At 34.1% G+C, this 18176-nt stretch overlaps 1 protein-coding gene and 1 pseudogene across 1 annotated transcript; both read left to right on the plus strand.

The window, feature by feature from the left end:
- The first annotated feature begins 1585 nt into the window (after positions 1 to 1585).
- On the plus strand, positions 1586 to 3231 carry LOC143569528 (protein PIN-LIKES 2 pseudogene; annotated as a pseudogene).
- A 2726-nt stretch (positions 3232 to 5957) lies between these two features.
- Positions 5958 to 8948, plus strand: LOC143569523 (uncharacterized). The gene is made up of 7 exons (XM_077055408.1): positions 5958 to 6123; positions 6924 to 7090; positions 7172 to 7354; positions 7739 to 7780; positions 7867 to 7947; positions 8160 to 8240; positions 8469 to 8948. Exons 1-7 carry the CDS (start codon positions 6000 to 6002, stop codon positions 8532 to 8534), a joined length of 744 nt encoding a protein of 247 aa, XP_076911523.1. The 5' UTR covers positions 5958 to 5999; the 3' UTR covers positions 8535 to 8948.
- The last annotated feature ends 9228 nt before the right edge of the window (positions 8949 to 18176 follow it).

The following is an 18176-nucleotide window of genomic DNA, read 5'->3' on the forward strand; positions in this document are numbered from 1 at the left end:
CATTAGCAACGATAGATAAATTGAAGATCATATAATTTTATATTAAATTACATTGATAGCTTAAACCAAAATTGATAATGGTTGCTAGGTCTTGAACGTAAAGAAATAATATTTGAATTAAAAAATGATTGAATGGATGTCGGTTAATAAGTTACTTTATAAAAAATGAGAATTGGTAAATTTATTTATAACGTTTTTAATATTCCGGTTCATCGGTTCCATGTCTAGAACCGCCGGTTTTACCCGGAACCGAACCGGGAACCATTTAATGCAAATTCTGAGAACAGGTAACACACATTAGCGGTTCTAAGGCACCAGTTCGGTTCCGGTTCCTCGGTTCTGGCGGTTCCAAACCGTTTTTTGCTCACCCTAGTCGAGATACTGTACAATAATGTCTTAGTGTACGATAGGTACGCGAGACGCTCAAATACAAAAACAAATGCAAAAATACTAAAACGCTCAACCAAAACGCTAAAACGCTTAGTCAAAAAACTAAAACACTCAAAAAACGCTCGAAACGGTTTTCGTGAAAAAAGTAAAAAATTGATCAATTAACAATCCAAAACTGTTTTTTCGGTGAACCAATGATTAATTGGATATGTATTGACGATTATGAGATGTTGGTATGTGTTTAATTGATCGATTTCGTGAAAAAAGGGGATTCATGTACATATTGTATTGGATCTTTTTCCTGTAATATATAACCTATATGAAAAATATATCGTGCTTAGGTTAACTTGTTTAATTAGACTGATCGTATTTTGATGACTTGCTTAACCCGCTTAATTAAACAGATTGATATGTTAATCACTTTTATGAGTTTATCCACTTAAACTATCTTTACTTGATCAGTGTGTTAGCAACTTAAATACTACCGACAACATGTTTGTCATATTTAGATAATTTACATAAATAGATTAAATAAATCGACTTCGGATTGCATGATTTAAAATGCACGGGCTATGATTTTTATGTTTGAATGAGTAGTGTTAAAATTGAATAATTCAACCCATAAATTAGAGGTGAAAATCCAAACCAATTAACCAAAATCAGAATCAAACCGAAACCTATCAATAACCTTAGGTTAGGGACCGCTTAGATAGGAACTTGTAAACCAAAGGCAATAAGTTAATTTCAATAGGTTAATAATGTTAACCTATCATTAACCGAACCAAACTAATCACATAATTCAAACCGGTATTCAGATTAACCGTTTTTAACCATCCGACAAAATACCGGTTTGATTAATAACCAAAAGCCCAAAACCGGTTTAACTGATATTCATAACTATACCATACACCCAACGTAATAAATATCTTTATTATTCACCCTAGACAAAGATGGACAGTGACATGACACTTGTTAAATCAAAAAATGTATCATTAAAAAGGACATCTTCCTACACATATACCTTTTGTAGGGTCCAACCCAACCCAACCCAACCCCTACACAGTTTGTTTGGCCCCCTACTTGTCTTCTTCTCAATCCATCACACTCACACCCCCCATAAATTATTACTATTATATTTTTATCAATTATTTCTCCACAAATCCCATGTGTTCTCTGCAACATATCTTTATTCTTTCATGTTCTATGATCCCAATAACTAGTTATATATTCAATCTTTGAATCTTACATCTCACTTTGTGATGGGTTTGTTTGATACAGATGTTCAATTTGGTCAACAAGAACTCATACATGCTGTTGTTCCATTGTTGAAGCTACTATGTCTTACTGTTATCGGTATTCTTCTCGCACACCCACGAACACAAATCGTCCCAAAATCCACTTTCAAGCTTCTTAGCAAGCTTGTCTTTGCTTTGTTCTTGCCTTGCACAATCTTTATCCATCTGGGTCAATCAGTTTCCGTACAGAATCTAGCTTTATGGTGGTTTATACCGGTAAACGTCATTATCAGTACGGTAATCGGTTGTTTTTTGGGGTTATTAGTGGCGGTTATTTGCCGCCCACCGCCCGAGTTTTTCCGATTCACTGTTATTGTCACGGGGTTTGGGAACACGGGTAATCTTCTTTTAGCAATTGTCGGTTCGGTTTGTCATAGCAGTGACACGTCTTTTGGTCCCGACTGTCATACAGCCGGGACCGCCTACGTGTCATTAGCCCAATGGGTATCTGTCCTTTTAGTTTATACTTTAGTTTACCATATGATGGAGCCCCCTATGGAATATTATGAGGTGGTTGAAGAGGATGAGGGTGAGATTGAGATTGTTCACGAGAATTTACCTGTGAACGATCTCAGTAGGCCACTTCTGCATGAAGCAGAGTGGCCTGGGATGGATGATAAAGAGACTGTACATTGCAAAACCCCGTTTATTGCACGGGTTTTTGCAAATGTGTCAGACTTTTCAGAGTCTTCTTTACAAGACCCTGATTTGTTGCAAGACGGGCATGAGTGCCCGCAAAGCCCTAAATCGATTAGGTGTTTAGCCGAGCCGAGGATGGTTAGGAAGATAAGAATTGTAGCCGAGCAAACACCGGTTCGTCATATTCTTCAACCGCCAACGATTGCGACTTTTCTCGCTTTAATAATCGGAATGGTTCCGTTTTTGAAGTCTATTGTGTACGGTGATGACGCGCCACTGGCATTCTTGACCGATAGTCTAGACATAGTGGCTGGAGCCATGGTGCCTTCGGTTATGCTGGTTCTTGGTGGGATGATGGCCGAGGGTCCTAACGAGTCTAGGCTTGGGATGCGGACCACAATCGGGATTCTAGTCGCGAGGCTATTGGTGCTTCCGATGCTAGGGATCATGGTCGTGATGTTAGCTGATAAAATGAACTTGTTGATTCAAGGCGATCGAATGTTTCAATTTGTTCTTTTGTTGCAATACACTACACCTAGCGCGATCTTGTTTGGGGCTATCGCTAGTTTGAGGGGATATGCGGTTAGTGAAGCCTCGGCACTCTTGTTCTGGCAGCACATTGGCGCGCTATTTTCGCTTTCGATGTATTCGATAATATACTTCAAGTTGTTGCTTATGTATGTATGATTCATGATTTGGACACATTAAAATTGTTGTTAATTTTTCATTTGAAATGTTGCGTTGGTGAAATTGTACACATTTCATTGCATTGCTAGGTAGGTGTACACTTACACTATTGTGGATCTGGGAATGTTGTACTAGAGGTGTATATCATGCATTGTTCTCTTGTACACTGCTGTGATTTCAAAAGAAAAACTTTAGAACTTTTGACATGTGCAAAAAGCATTTCTAACATATGTTTATGTTCAGTATGTCTGTGTCATTTTATAAGCTTTATATATAATTTGGTTGTGAATTTCATCCTTTTTACTATCTCCAGAAAGTACTGCCTATAAATGTTTAGTAAAGAATTTGTAGTCCTCTTTTGTTTCTGGTTCATATGTTCTTCCATGAGACGGAATTTTTGTTCTCGGTGGAGTCTTTGAGTTATCTCGCTAAATCCGACGCTATCTTCACGAGTTACCCGTCCCTATACGTACTGTTGTTTTTGTTTTTGGTTCATATTGTGCGTCAGATGAAGCATATGCAGGCAGGCTTGAATTAGATGTTCTTGATTTTTGTAGGTGGTTCGGTGTTCGTAGGGGCACTCGCGTCATTTGGAGGAACGATCTCTTATAATATATCACATCTATCATGTTATATACTTTTAAACCAACACTAAAATTATTTAATAGACAACTTTATAACCAACACTAAAATTCCAATTTGTGGATGTGTGTCTTGGACCGTCCCATGTGCTTGATCATCATCCACATTTTTGTCCGTGAACATTAATCAGACAACATCAATTCCTCACAAGTCATGCTCAAGAGCTTCTATAGATTTAATTTATTCTAATCTTCAACATCAACTTTGCTAAACGGAATTTATATATTTGCTTGTTACGCAATAATTCATCGTTACACCGTTTTTCCTCCTTCCTTAACCGTCTCCAACTTTTCTCGACTCCTTGCAAAAGAGACAAGGAGTCCTTATACAGTTTTACTCGTGAATTTTTTATTGTAAATGTGCATTTGCGATGGCAATTTGGATTTCTCGCCATGGAACCATTTGTATTTCAATGTAGAGCTTATGGTTTTGCACTTTTATATGAGTTATTGGTGAAAGTGCACACAGCATACTACACTGAATATGATCACTATGAAATATTATTATTAAGGTTAGTTGTGGGGGGTAACAGATGGGATATAAATTTTTTTTTTGGTAACTCATGGAGGACTGACTATACAGGCAGATACTGTTTGGATTTAGCCGGGTCGAATTCCATGGACACATTTAGCTAAACAGCCATGTTCATGTCAACCCAATGGGCGTGTGTCAATCATTGTTTTATGAAATAACTGAATGTTTAATCTTGATTAAGAATTGAATTCAACCATGCCAATATATAAAGCGACACCAAGTCAAGATATCTGCTATATGTTATCTGAAGTTACAAGTTCTCTATTTCAGTTAGCCATATGCAAGTGTATTTTCTATTGCTTTAAAAGTATTGACGTATCTTGTTCACTTTGTATTTTGAAAAAAAAGTAGGGTTGAAAACAATCGAAGATCCAACGTAACAATGCTTATTCTGTTTCTTTTAGCTTAATGTTACATTTTTTTTCTTGGGATATTGGATTCTAATAATCGAAACTTTGTTCCATTAGCTGGTGCTAAGCCAAACTTAAAAAATGTATGACAACAGCCCAAAGTTTCGACCTATTGGCTGCCAACGAGCTTTTCACTAACGTGATTAGATTCCGTTAGTTTTTTTATGACGTGGATGGTGACGTGTACAATAGCATCTGTTTAAGATTTTGATCTTTTTGCATAATTTACAATAGCGGCTCTTTGAGATTCTCTAATTCAAATGAGAAGTTTACATACAATTGAAATTTTCAACTTTGGATTGTCATACAAATTACTTCATTCAATTTCTGTTACCTGCACGGTATCTTGTATTAATGTATACCCATTTGGATTAAGCCGTAACCCAAAATAACAAATAGATAGTCAAGCTTTTTAATTTAATAAAAGATTTTATTATTATTATTTTTTTGAACGACAGATTTCATAAGAAGGACTAGCGGGAAACTAGCAAAAACCCCAAAACAAACAACCAACGAAGCCAAAAGGCGGAAAGAAAAACACCAAACAACACTCTAAAAAACCAAAATTTTCACAAGATCAACATAGGGCTTTAAACCCCTCTTCTTCTATAGTTTTGCAAACTAGATCTTCCATGCCCACGAGATTCATCCCCAACTCACGAGGACACGAGCTAACCTAATCTTGCATAACCTCCTCCTTTGTATGGTCACCGGTTGTAATAAAAGATTTTATTACAAATTTATTTAAAAAAATGGCAATAAGACAAATAGTTAGTAGTTAAGGTCGTAAATGAAACAAAGAGAGAAAATATTTAAAAAAAATATCATTAAGATGCGAATGCTCTATGGTAACTCTTACATAATATATCGCATTTAGTTATAAATATTATTAAAAGATATAGTTTTGAATACATTGTAAATAAAATATAAGTTATACGGCATTTAATTAAATACAAATTATTACTTTACGTTTTACACGGTTTATAGTTTTTTTTTTCTAATTTTTAAATTAGAATCGAGTCACCACAACAAAACGTACATATGTTAGTATCATTTTGGTCATATCACGACTTTATTCTTGAATTTTCTTTTTCAGTTGCTATAGCATGTGCTGATAGCATACCGGTACCATAACTCATCAAATCAACACCAACCGAACTCCCGCTACAACACACGTGTCGAAATAACTATAACTAGTTTATAGAAAATTGTAAACCGAAAACAACCAGTTTTGATATCGGTAGTGACGTGTCGTGTAACAAACGACTACATACAGGTACCGAATATGGCATAGAGTACAAAGAACAGGTACCGTAACGCAATTCATTGATTTAGAAAAACAACAATAGTCATCGATGGACTAGATTCAAGTGAAGGAGCATAATAAACAACAATAACAATAATGGTGAAGTTGGTTCCCGCCGTTTTGGTGTTTTATATCTTAATCAGTTACCAATCAATTGATGTGATTGCACTCAATTTGATTGATGAAATTCGAGAAGCGGAGCTGAAGATCGTAACGTTAGGTAATCTAATATTATTGCTAATTTAGTATGTATGTATGAGGTTTTGATCTAATTGTCATTCTCAATCGATCATTTAGCTTGGTTTTGGAGAATTGGAGTACATCATATCATTAAAATTGGTCAGATTTTATTAGCAGGGCTGTAATCGAATCGAGCTGAGCCAGAGAGAGCTCGAGCTTGACTCGTGTACTTTATCGACCTTCATTATATTTTAAAATAGTTTTATTTGTTATATTTCTTTACTACATACAGTTTATATCATATTTATATGCTAGAGAATTTGTAACATTATATGTTTTAGTTTTGCTCTTTTTTTATGATGTTTTAAACATCGAGTGACATAATATATGGATTATTTTTTATTTTTCCTATTTTGGTATGCTAAATATAGGATTTAATCTAAACAAGACGGGCCAACACCGAGCCACAAGCCAAGCTGAGTAGCTGACCCTGGCTCGAGCTTGGCTCGTTAAGAAATGGAGCCGAGCTGGCTCGTTTAGATTCGGGTTTTTGTTGAGCGACTCAACTTTTTGTACAGCTCTATGCAAGGGGACACACAAAAGATTAATGGAGATCGATCCAATTGAAACTTTTATATGTAAATTTTAAAAATTACAGAAGTTTACATAAGTACTTTGTAGTTAAGAACAATGAGAAAAAAAATTCAAAAATTAACGTATTGGTTCATGGGCTGATTTTGACCGATTACGTGAAATCATATCGGAAGAGTACCCGTTATTTACAATTTCTACAACGATAAAATAAGTTTTGTTTTTTGTTTGTTTGTTTTTTTGATGCAGAATCTGTTCTCGAGGAAAGCATTTCGATAGTAGATTCCAAAAACATTCATATCAAGGAAACTGAGATCCTTGTGAAGAAGTTAACCGCTGAATCTGATCATCTGCAATCTGTTTCGCTAACTATGAAGAATGATTCAAATGAAACGCTTAATGGACTGGAAGAAGAGGTTTACTTTCTTTCTGTTACTACTCAATTTTTGATTTGCAACATTTGTAAGACAGATAGCCGTTTGTTTGTTTGTTGTCAGGTTCGACTTCTTTGGGGTACCGCAAGGAGAAACAATTTTGAGCTTCACAGCTTGGAGTCCAAAGCACAAGATGCTGAAAGTAGGCTGGAAGTCATCAAATCAAGGGTTGAAATGTTGGCTGAAATTGTGAATCAACAGTGGATTCAAATTCAGCATCTTGAACAGGCTCTTGTAATTGCACAAGTATGTTAACATTCTTCTATAATATCAATATTAGTTCTTCTATAGTAGTTAATTTAAAAGTAACAAGTTTCGGGTTTATGGTTTCAGATTTGTAACGAATTTGGGGTCTAAGACTAACTTATGTTAAGTTTTGTGTTAAATTTGGGTAAAATGACAAAAGTGCTCTCTTACTTGAAAAAAAATTCAGCAAAATACAAGTAGTTATGTAAATTATGTAGTAAACTAAGTTAGAGGGCATTTTTGTCATTTTACCTAAATTTAACATAAATTGGTCTTAAACCGTGACCCATTGTTACTTTTAAACCTTAGTACCGAAAGGTGTTACTCGGGCTAAACCATAGACCATTTGTGTAATTAACTTTGTAATCTATTTTCTCATTACAGAAGGGAAGTGAAGAGATAGTTAGCAGGTGCTTCTTTCTAAAGGTATACATTATTATCTTATTTTATTATATTTTGTGTGCATAAAATATTTAGAAAAACTTGGAGTAATCATTATTATTGGTTTTTAGTTTTTTAAAAGAGGTTTTTTTATCAAGTGTCCGGAAATACTAGAAGCAACTTGGTCAAAGATTAAACAAAATCATCACCAGGTACTTTCTGATCACAATTTCTGTTTGTTTCATACCATTTTCATTTTATGGAAATCACAATTGGTTTTTAATTTTCATTTCATAAATCAAATAGTGATTGATGTATGTATGATTGCATTTTGTAAATTTACCCTTGCTTATAATTGGACAATGCTCATAAAGTTATTTATATTGTTAAATGGCAATTAAGACATAATATTTTGTGTTTACAGCTGCAAGGGTTTGTTAAGAAGGAAATGCAAAAAGGGAAATACACTGCTGCTTTAGCTAACAAAGAAGTAGTCTTTTTTTTGGTAACTTCCTTTTCTTTTATTAACAAGTAATTTCAACCTTAACCACTTACCGTCCATGCGTGCGTTATTTTTATCGGCATTGTGTTATATTTTGTGATCCAGTGTGTCTTTGTATCGTTCGTAGATATCGTTCTTAGATTTAGAAGACCGTGTAAGATAACTTAACCCTATCTTTACACATTAGAAATAAAAGTTAAAAATAAAAACCATGATTTTTGTGCATTGCAGGCTTCTGCTTTAATCACCTTTCCAGCTTTAAGCCTGGGGGTGTTTCTGTTAAGCAACTTTTGCTAGCCAAGGGGACGTTTGAACCACCACCGCGAGCGAGATCAACACCTTCATTTTACCAAGTGATTCCAGCATTTCATTACCATGCTTTATACAAAATGTTTGCTGGTAACTACATAAAGTTTACGTTGTGTTTCTAATATGCCACTTAGTTACAAAAGATACATTTGGCAGCTATTGTTTGGTAGTTATAGACTTATAGTGACATACAAAAGAAGTAGTATCTAGTTACACAAAAAATACATGGCACTTGCTATCGCCTGATGATTACATTCTTCTTATCGTTGCACTTGCTATCCCTTTCCATTTCTGTAAAATTGATTGGTATATAAGAGTATACGGTTTGCGACTTTGCGTGATTCTATTTTAAAAGTTCCCGGCTACATGGTTGTCTACATTTTAAGAATAGCATAATTTAGTTGAATAATAATATTAGTAAATAAGTTCGGTTCGTTCTTTATACTAACCAGTGTGTGTAAAGAAACGAAAAGATGTTTGACATTCCTAACACATTACTTATAACACATTAAAAAAGGCAGCAAGGAGTAGCAACAAACAACATAGCAAAAGAAACACACATAGCTCTAAACACCCGCTCACTAATACCAAACCAACACGAATTAAGCAAGCAACAAACTAAAAAGCCTAACCCATTCTGTATGCACCAAGAAAAACAATAAAACCAACATACATTAGTCATGACACATTGACATACATTAAAGTAGAAATGTAGTCAAACACAGTAGGACTGTTATGCAAATCAAATGCAATTGAACCCTAACTATATGATATATGGTGGTTTTGTGACCTCATATTATCCAAATTATTGCTATTTATTTGTTGTTTCGTATACAAGATTGTGGCTTTTCTATTATATACTTATATTCTCAAAAACTATGAATTGCTCACCAACCTTTGTGTTGACAAACTTTATTTTATGAAATGTTACAGGTTTGCATCTAGGTTGATTTTGGATTTCGGTGAAGAAAACGTCACAAATACCGTTAGGATATCAGCAAAAATGAACAATATTTGATTTGCAATATTTTGTTATATTTTGTTGTATTTGACTTATGAATATTGTTATGTGATATTTTCGATGTTGTGAAATGAAATGAGTTGTTAAATATTGTCACTTAAAATAGTGTCATGCGCTTATGGGCAATCGTTACACCTCGGCATGTTCTGCCGCCTTTGGTCGGGGTGTGACATTTGATAACCAAACATGCTGTAGAGGAGTTGTCAATTTTTGCTCCAACAAGTGTTTTAAGACTCTTTTGATCAGTCTTAATGATGAAATGACTAATAGAAAGATAGTGCTACCAATGCTTTACTGCAAAGATAATAGCTAGAAGTTCCTTCTCATACACAGAATAGGACTGTTGCCTTGGTGATAAAGCCCTGCTGATAAAAGCAAGGGGATGACCATCTTGCATTAGCACAACCCCAAAGCCCAATGCAGAAGCATCCGTTTCTAGTACAAATGGTTTAGAAAAATCAGGAAGAGCCTAAACAGGGGGAGAACATAGGGCTTGTTTTAAAGTATTAAAAGCAGTAGTTACAACAAGGGTCCATACAAAACTGTTTTTCTTCAAAAGGGTAGTAAGAGGTTTATCTAAGATCCCATAGGATCTTATGAATCTTCTATAATATCCTGATAAGCCCAAAAAACCCCCTTAACTGTTTGATGTTGCTAGGAACAGGCCATGATTGAATAGCCTCACTTTTCTTTGGATTAGTAGCAATTCCTTCTTTACTGATTATATGCCCTAAATATTCAACAGATCCTCCACCAAAAGAGCATTTGGACAACTTTGCATACAATCTATTAGCTCTTAGATTATGTAAAACTTCTCTCAAATGACCCATGTGTTCTTCCACAGTCTTGCTATAAACTAAAATGTCATCAAAGAAGACCAAAACTAATATTCTTAGCAAGGGTTTGAAAGTTTAGTTCATAGGGGCCTTAAATGTTGATGGGGGCATTTGTTAGGCCACATGGCATGACCATAAATTCAAAATGCCCCTCATGAGACCTAAAAGCTGTTTTTGGAATGTCATTAGGTACATCCTGATTAGATGACACCCGGATCTCAAATCCAGCTTAGAAAAAATAGTAGACCCCCCCAAATTCATCCATGAGATCTTTTATTAAAGGAAAGGGAATTCATTCTTTATTTTTGCATCATTAAGTTTCCTGTAGTGTATACACATCCTCCAACTCCTATCTTTTTTCTTGGCCAAAACTACAGGAGCTGCAAAAGGACTGACACTGTTCCTGATCACCCCAGTGTCAATTAATTCTTTGGTCATTTTTTCAATAATGTCCTTTTGAACCATTTGATATCTATAAGGCTTTTGATTTATAGTAACAGATTCATCCTTCAAGACAGTTCTGTGATCAAAAGCCCTATGAGGTGGTAGACTAGTAGATATTTGGAACACATCATCAAATTCTTTCAAAAGTTTATAAAAAACCTCAGGACTTACATACAGGTTAGACACTAAAGTCTTGTGCTGAAGCTGTTCCTCAGAAGCATCTACTTTCAAACTATACACATGACCTTGAATAAAATGATCATCACTTGTCAATAATTGGTTCATGACCTCCATTAAACACAAGGACAACTTGTTACTGTGACTGCCCTTTAATTGATAAGTCTTATTCCCCACCCTAAATTGCATAGTAAGGTCTTTGAAATTCTAAACAATGTCCCAAAGTGGCAGGAGCCATTGTACACCCAATAGCATGTCATAAGTTGCCAATGATATAACTAACACATCAGCTTTTAACCATAAATCTTGCATCTGCCATTCAAAGTTTCTGTGTATTTTCTTGCACATTAATGGTATTCCATTGGCAACCCCAAACTTCATAGGGTTGATGTCTTCTAATTGACAACTAAGCTTAATGGCTAATTTTTCATCTAGGAAATTATGTGTAGAACCTGAATCAGTGAGGATTCTCAAAGTCTTAGTTCCAATATTGCCAACAACTTGCATAATGGAGAAAGAAGGAACCCCTGTTAGTGCATGTATTGAAATCAGTGGGTCATGAATGGTTGTATCAATAACAATTTCAGAATCTTGTTGGATACCAATGCCCCCTTCCTCATCATCCTCAATTTCTAACACATAAAGTTGTTTATTGGGACACTTATGGGTTGAAGTGAATTTTTCTGGGCACCAAAAACATTCACCCCTAAGTCTCTTGGCCTCCATTTGCTTATTTGGTATATTCAGCCTGTTTTTGTTAGGATAAATTCTTTGGTTCAAGGGTGGTGAGGGTAGTAATGGTAAATGGTTGGTGTTAACTGGTAGTTTGAGAACCGAATTGGGTTTGTAAGAAGAGATAGGTGTTGGATTTGGGTATAATTTGCCATTTTGATTAGAGTATGGCTTGGTTTTTGGTAATAAGGCTTTGTTGGCCATATTTTGCTTTTTAGAAAACTTATTGGCCTCCTTCATATTCTTGGGTTCAAACATCCTAACTGGCCCTGCCAATTCAGGTTTCAAGCCATTCAAAAATATGCTAACAACATATTCTTCACAAATACTCACCCTCAACAAGTTTTCATCATATTTTTCACAATATTCTTCCAATTCTCCTGTTTGAACAATAGATATGAAAACACCATTGCATCACTGTATTGATGTGTAGAAAATCTTTCTAACACATTCCCTGAATATTTAGCCCATGTAACTTCTGCTATAGGCTTAGTTAATTGCTTAACAAACGAAGAATGCCATTTCATAGCTTTACCTTCCAAATTAATTGCTGCATACCTGGCCTTGAGGCTTCTGGTGTGCCATCAACATCAAAGAAATGTTCACAACTGCAAATCCAGTCTTTAATTTCTTGACCATCAAACTTAGGAAATTCGATCTTCCCAAGCCTGTATAATCTTTGTTCTGGTGTTAATGTTCTGCATGTTATCCAGATGGTTACCAGAATTGTTGGTTGAATGTAAATTGTTCAAGTTTGTTTGATTATTAGAGAATTTATCAAGAATTTGTCTCATTTCTTGAAAAGATTTATTTGTTTTTTCCATGAAAGCATCAAATTTCAACAATGAAGTAATGTGATCTTTAATCGTTTTCTCAAGATCAGATTGACTTCTTGTAGTAGTCATGATTTTTTATTATAAAGATATTATTATTATTATGCAGCAAGAAAGGATCGAAGAGGATAGAGAAATCACAATGATTAATCCGACACAGAATGGAGCAAAGCAAGAACAGAAGATATGAATTGCTCCACAAAACAATCAAGTCAAGAACAGAAAATGGAATTAATCGAAGAATCAATCAATTCAAAATACAAAAACTGCGATTGGACTGGAATTAATCGATGGATACCTGAGCTCCGAGGGTCATTTAGCTCTGATACCAAAGATATATGGTGGTTTTGTGAGATGGATAATGGTGATGGGACGGTGGTGATTAATTGGAAGAATGATAGAATAGAAGAAAGAGAGACAATAAGAAGAATAACTCAATCAACAGATACTTTGTATTTAACAACCAAGATCTAACTAACTACTAACAAACTCCTAACTAGCTTATTTACAACTTTGATCCTTATATTATTGTATCTTACAAGATTAGTCCCTGAACTCCTAAAACCCACATATCACTTAACACATGACTCAAGCATTAAGCAACTGAGAAGAAAGGCTGGCATATCATGTATGATAAGACACGAACACGAAATGTGTATACCCGTACACGACACGAAAACTTATCGTGTACCTGTATCCCAAACACAAACATGAATCTGTTACTACTTGGTATACACGATAAAAGTTGATAAGAGTTGTTTAGAAACACATATTTGACAACCTGTTTAGTGAAACAAAATCCGGAGAGGGAATGTTCGTGAGTGGTGAGTGGTGACAGCTAAGAAACAAAGAGTGAGAATGTTTTAGAAATTTAGGGTTTAGGTAACTTATAATTAGATATATATTTAATTATAAAAATCTAACCGGGTACTTAACATGTACTTAACAGGTAAACATGTAATTTACCTGTTTAGACACGAAAATTAACAGGTAAATTTGTGTCTACCTGTTTAGTACACGAAACATGTTAAGGCCTTACCTGTTACATGTTAAAGTCATGTAGTTACGTATCGTGTATTCGTGTATAAATTGCCAGCCCTACTGAGAAGACTCTCAATTCACAACCCAACTCAACACACATTTTATTATAAAAATAATTTCTCTCACCTACCCATCTTTCAACTCATTAGCAACTCAACCTTCACTATTCTTTATTAAATAAATATAATTTATGATTGTTTCTTTTCTATTTTTTATTATAAGTGATTAGAAATATAAAAAATAACAATATATTTCAAAAATAAATAAATATTTAATTTTAAAAAAGTAAGTTTTATCCAAAAAATATTACGAACCAATATAAAGATGCAAATTGCCAGACAAGATAAATCAATGACATTAACATTTAATTTATATTGAAAACACGTTTTTGTTAACACACTTTGTGTTTAATTAAATTTATACTGGTTTATTTAAAAAAAACACTAAACACGATTGTGTTAGTTTTTTTAAACTTAATTATTAGATGTTATTAGAAAAAAAATCAAGATTAGAGTTTAAACTAATTGTTGTGAAGAAAAAAGAAAAAAAAAATTAAAAGCACATCCATTCCTATCTTGAGAACTCGCTAACACTAACACACAATTGAAACCCTAACAATAGAGATTATATGGCAAAAACAGATTCAAGAAAGTAATTACCTAATGCAAACGTTGCACTTCCAAGAAAACGATTGATTGAAGACCGAAACTAAGATATTTGAAACAAACAAAAAGAACAAATGTAAGGCAACTACTAAAGAGAAAACAAAATAGAAAATCTTGAAACAAACATCACAATGGAGCAATACTCGTAAGGAAGAAGAAGACTCGAATTCTAAAAGGAAGCTTCATCGTGATTTTAAGGAACGCGAAACACACGCAATCGCAAAAGGGAAGCCACAACAACACACTTGTAAAGGAAAACCACAAAAACAATGGGGGCAAAGTTTAACTGTACATTAGGCTTTGAAGAAAGAATAGCCGGCTGTCCTTCTTGCTTGGCCGCCCTCCACTGACGGCGACTCGCTTCCGGTGATGGCCTTCCTTCAAGCAAGTGTACCATAAGCTTAAAACTATGTACATTCATGAATAACGTTAAACGCCAGGTTTTTTATGTTTCTAGTTTTTATTATGTATGGTTTTATTTCATATTATTTGTTGCAATGAAACTTATAAATTAACGCTCTAAATTCTATATAAATTGGCCATTTGACAAAGGCTCACCTAAACGAGAAGCATCTATATATGATTTATCTAAAACATCTTTGTGAGTTCAACATGTAACGGACACCCTAACATTTACACCCAATCAAAAGTTCAAAACCCATGTTTCATGTTAGATTCACGTCATTTCATAAATTCAATCTATATGTTTAATGCATTTCGATGTGATAATTAAATAACCTTGTGATGCTTTTTAACTATAACACATTTTTTTTTTGTTTTTATGATGTTTTTAGCTAATGAGCTCTACAATAAAAAATGTTAACCCTTCAAGTTTGACTCGAAAATCCCCATAGGAACGGCTGGGTAAACCCTCACATCCGAATAGACGTCTAGGCTTGAACCGACGACCTCTTCTATAAGAAGAGCCGGTCTACCACCAAGCCAGAAAGCAGTTGTCTTGATTAAGATAATAAAAATTGTTCTTTAGTGATTAGGTTGAATGAGTCTCGAACGAATATTCATGTGCATTAATTAATGATTATTTTATTTTAACTTTGAATATATTGTTGAATTAAGTTTCATTTTGAAATCAGTGAGAATAAATATATTGACAACTTTATTTGGCCGGTACGATAGCATATTAATATATTATGAAAGAAAAAAAAAGTGTTTAGGTACCGTAAATATATTGACCATTTCAATAATTATAATTTTAGACCGTGTATAATTAAAATACAACATAGTAGTAGTACTATTTCTAAAACATGTATTTGACGAAAATATAGTTCTTATAAACTATATAAACTTCATATTGTATATTTAACTCATATATGTGAATTTAATTTACTGAAATTGAGACACGAAAGTCATAACACCTTCGTCTAGAAAGTGATTTATCTATAAATTATGTAGAAAAATTTAAAATAACCTAATCTATCCTATCATTTAAAAAAAGATTTATGGTTTAGAGAAGTTAAATTTCTTCTCTATTTAATTTATAGAGGCACAAAGTCAACTTTTTATTATATTAGGAGTGTATGAAAAAATATAACAAAATAAGTAACTAAATTAAAAACAAATATCTTTTAGTCCGTATATATTTAATAGGGGTGAGCACGGTTCGGTTCGGTTATTGGGTGAAACCCAAACCTAAACCTAAGCTATCGGTTATTTTAGAATACAAACAATCGGTTTTCGGTTATTCGATTATTCGGTTATTCGGTTTTCGGTTATTTTCGATTTCGGTTTAGGTTATTTTCGGTTTTTTTTTATTGTGAGAAGACATTACAAAAAAAAAAAAGAATAAAAAAAATAAAAATAGAATACCTCATCCGTATTGAATTCAAAATACAAATGTGTTATGTGGAACCAAACAAATACAAAGTTGTTTGAGTAGTAGAATTTAAAATTTAACAACGTTCTAAATAAAAAAAAGAGTAAAGTGCCATTTTTGTCCTTGTGGTTTGTCAAATAATGCGAATTTAGTCCAAAAAGTTTATTTTTTGCATATGGACCCTCTACGTTTCCCAGTTCTTGTCAATTACGTCCAAATCACTAACCCCGTTAAATTTAATCGTTAAGTCAGGGGTAGACATGTCTTTTCACCCTGTCTTTATTATAATATTTATTTTAGTGAACTGCGGTTTTCGTCCTTATGGTTTGTCCAAATCTACCGTTTTAGTCCAATAGTTTAAGTTTGCAATTTTCATACTTGTAGTTTCATTTGATCACTTGCAATTAAACCCGAGTTTATTAACCTCATTATTTTTGGTCGTTAACCCATTTGTGTGCCCCTCACGTGGTGACTAGTTTTGTCGTTTCTCTAACTAAATAAACTTCCGTCTTAATTCGCAAGCCCCCTCACGTGAGGGGCTAGGTTGTATTTGGGGGAAAATGAAAAAAAAAAAACAAGAAACAAAACTGCCTCTCACGTGAAGGGCACACTAATGGGTTTAACGACCAGATTTAATGATATTAGGGAATTCGGGTTTTATTGCAAGTGAAAGGAACCCATATGGAAGAAAATTGCAAATTTGAAACTACTGGACTAAAACCGAAGATTTTGACAAACTAGAGGGACGAAAACCGCAGTTCACTAAAATAAGTATTATAATAAAGAAAGGGTGAAAAGACATGTCTACCCTTAACTTAACGATTAAATTTAACGGGGTTAGTGATTTGGATGTAATTGACAAAAACTGGGAAACGTGGAGGGTCCATATGCAAAAAATAAACTTTTTGGACTAAATGCGCATTATTTACCAAAACACAAGTACGAAAATGGCACTTTACTCAAAAAAAAACTTAAGGTTTCCAGAATCTTCATTCATTGCCTTATTCATCTTCAAATGTTACCCAATCTTGATCATCTTCATAATCTTCATCGCCATCAATGGTAGATTCTTTTGGTGTTTTGTTTCTAGTCATAACATCTTAAAAAAACACGTAGAAAACATATGTTCGATTAATCGGTTTGGTTCGGTTTTTCGGTTTTTTTTAAAACTAAAAATTAACCGTCGGTTAATGCTTCGGTTCGGTTTTTTTCGGTTCGGTTGTTTTGGTTATTCGGTTTCGGTTTGGTTAATTCGGTTTTATGCTCACCCATAATATATTATATTACACAAAATAAAAATTCAAAATATACTCATCACCTTAATTGGCAGCTTCGAACAGGACGAGAATTTTGTCAAAGTTCGACAAGAACCATGTCTTTGGACTTGTCTTTCGTCCCTAGTAAATTACCATTAAAAGCACCCCATATAAATTACTTTAACACCATGATATTCAAACGCAGCAACGAAAATCGACTCTTTCTTCACAAATAGAGCGCTCTTCGCAGTTTTCCATAGAGCGTACATACTTCGAAAAAGAAGAACAACAATGTCTATCCCGATACCTTTTTCCGTGTGTGCCAAGATTTTGCCACTACAGAAGGAGCATAAAGCACGTTCACATTTACACATTAGAGCTCAAGGTTTTAAAGATGAAGGTAAAATAAGTAACATACTAACATCCTTATTTTCCTAAAGCTATGCATTTTCTTGATAGTCATGGCTAAAAGCTTGATCAATCGAATTTAGGAATAAGGTTGGACTTAAAGTAAAGCTCATTTAGTAAGCGCACTATCGAGTCTGAGTTTCATAAAGCTAATTGATTTGACTCATGAGTCTACTGATGATATACAGATTGTCGAAAGTATTTTTTGTGAAGTGTTAATTGAATTTGTTGACATATCTTTCTTGCTAGGGAGATCGAATAATTTTGTGGATTCAGATATGAAGCTTCTCAAAGATAGAATAGAGGTTATTAGAACAAAAGAGAGATTGGAACGGATTTACATACCGCGTGCAAGGGACTATACATCAAAATACATAAATCCA

The sequence above is a fragment of the Bidens hawaiensis genome, unplaced genomic scaffold, assembly GCF_021521415.1.
Source record: "Bidens hawaiensis isolate Kalapana, Puna unplaced genomic scaffold, B.hawaiensis_p1.1 tig00024527_1, whole genome shotgun sequence".
Taxonomy (NCBI): Eukaryota; Viridiplantae; Streptophyta; class Magnoliopsida; order Asterales; family Asteraceae; genus Bidens; species Bidens hawaiensis.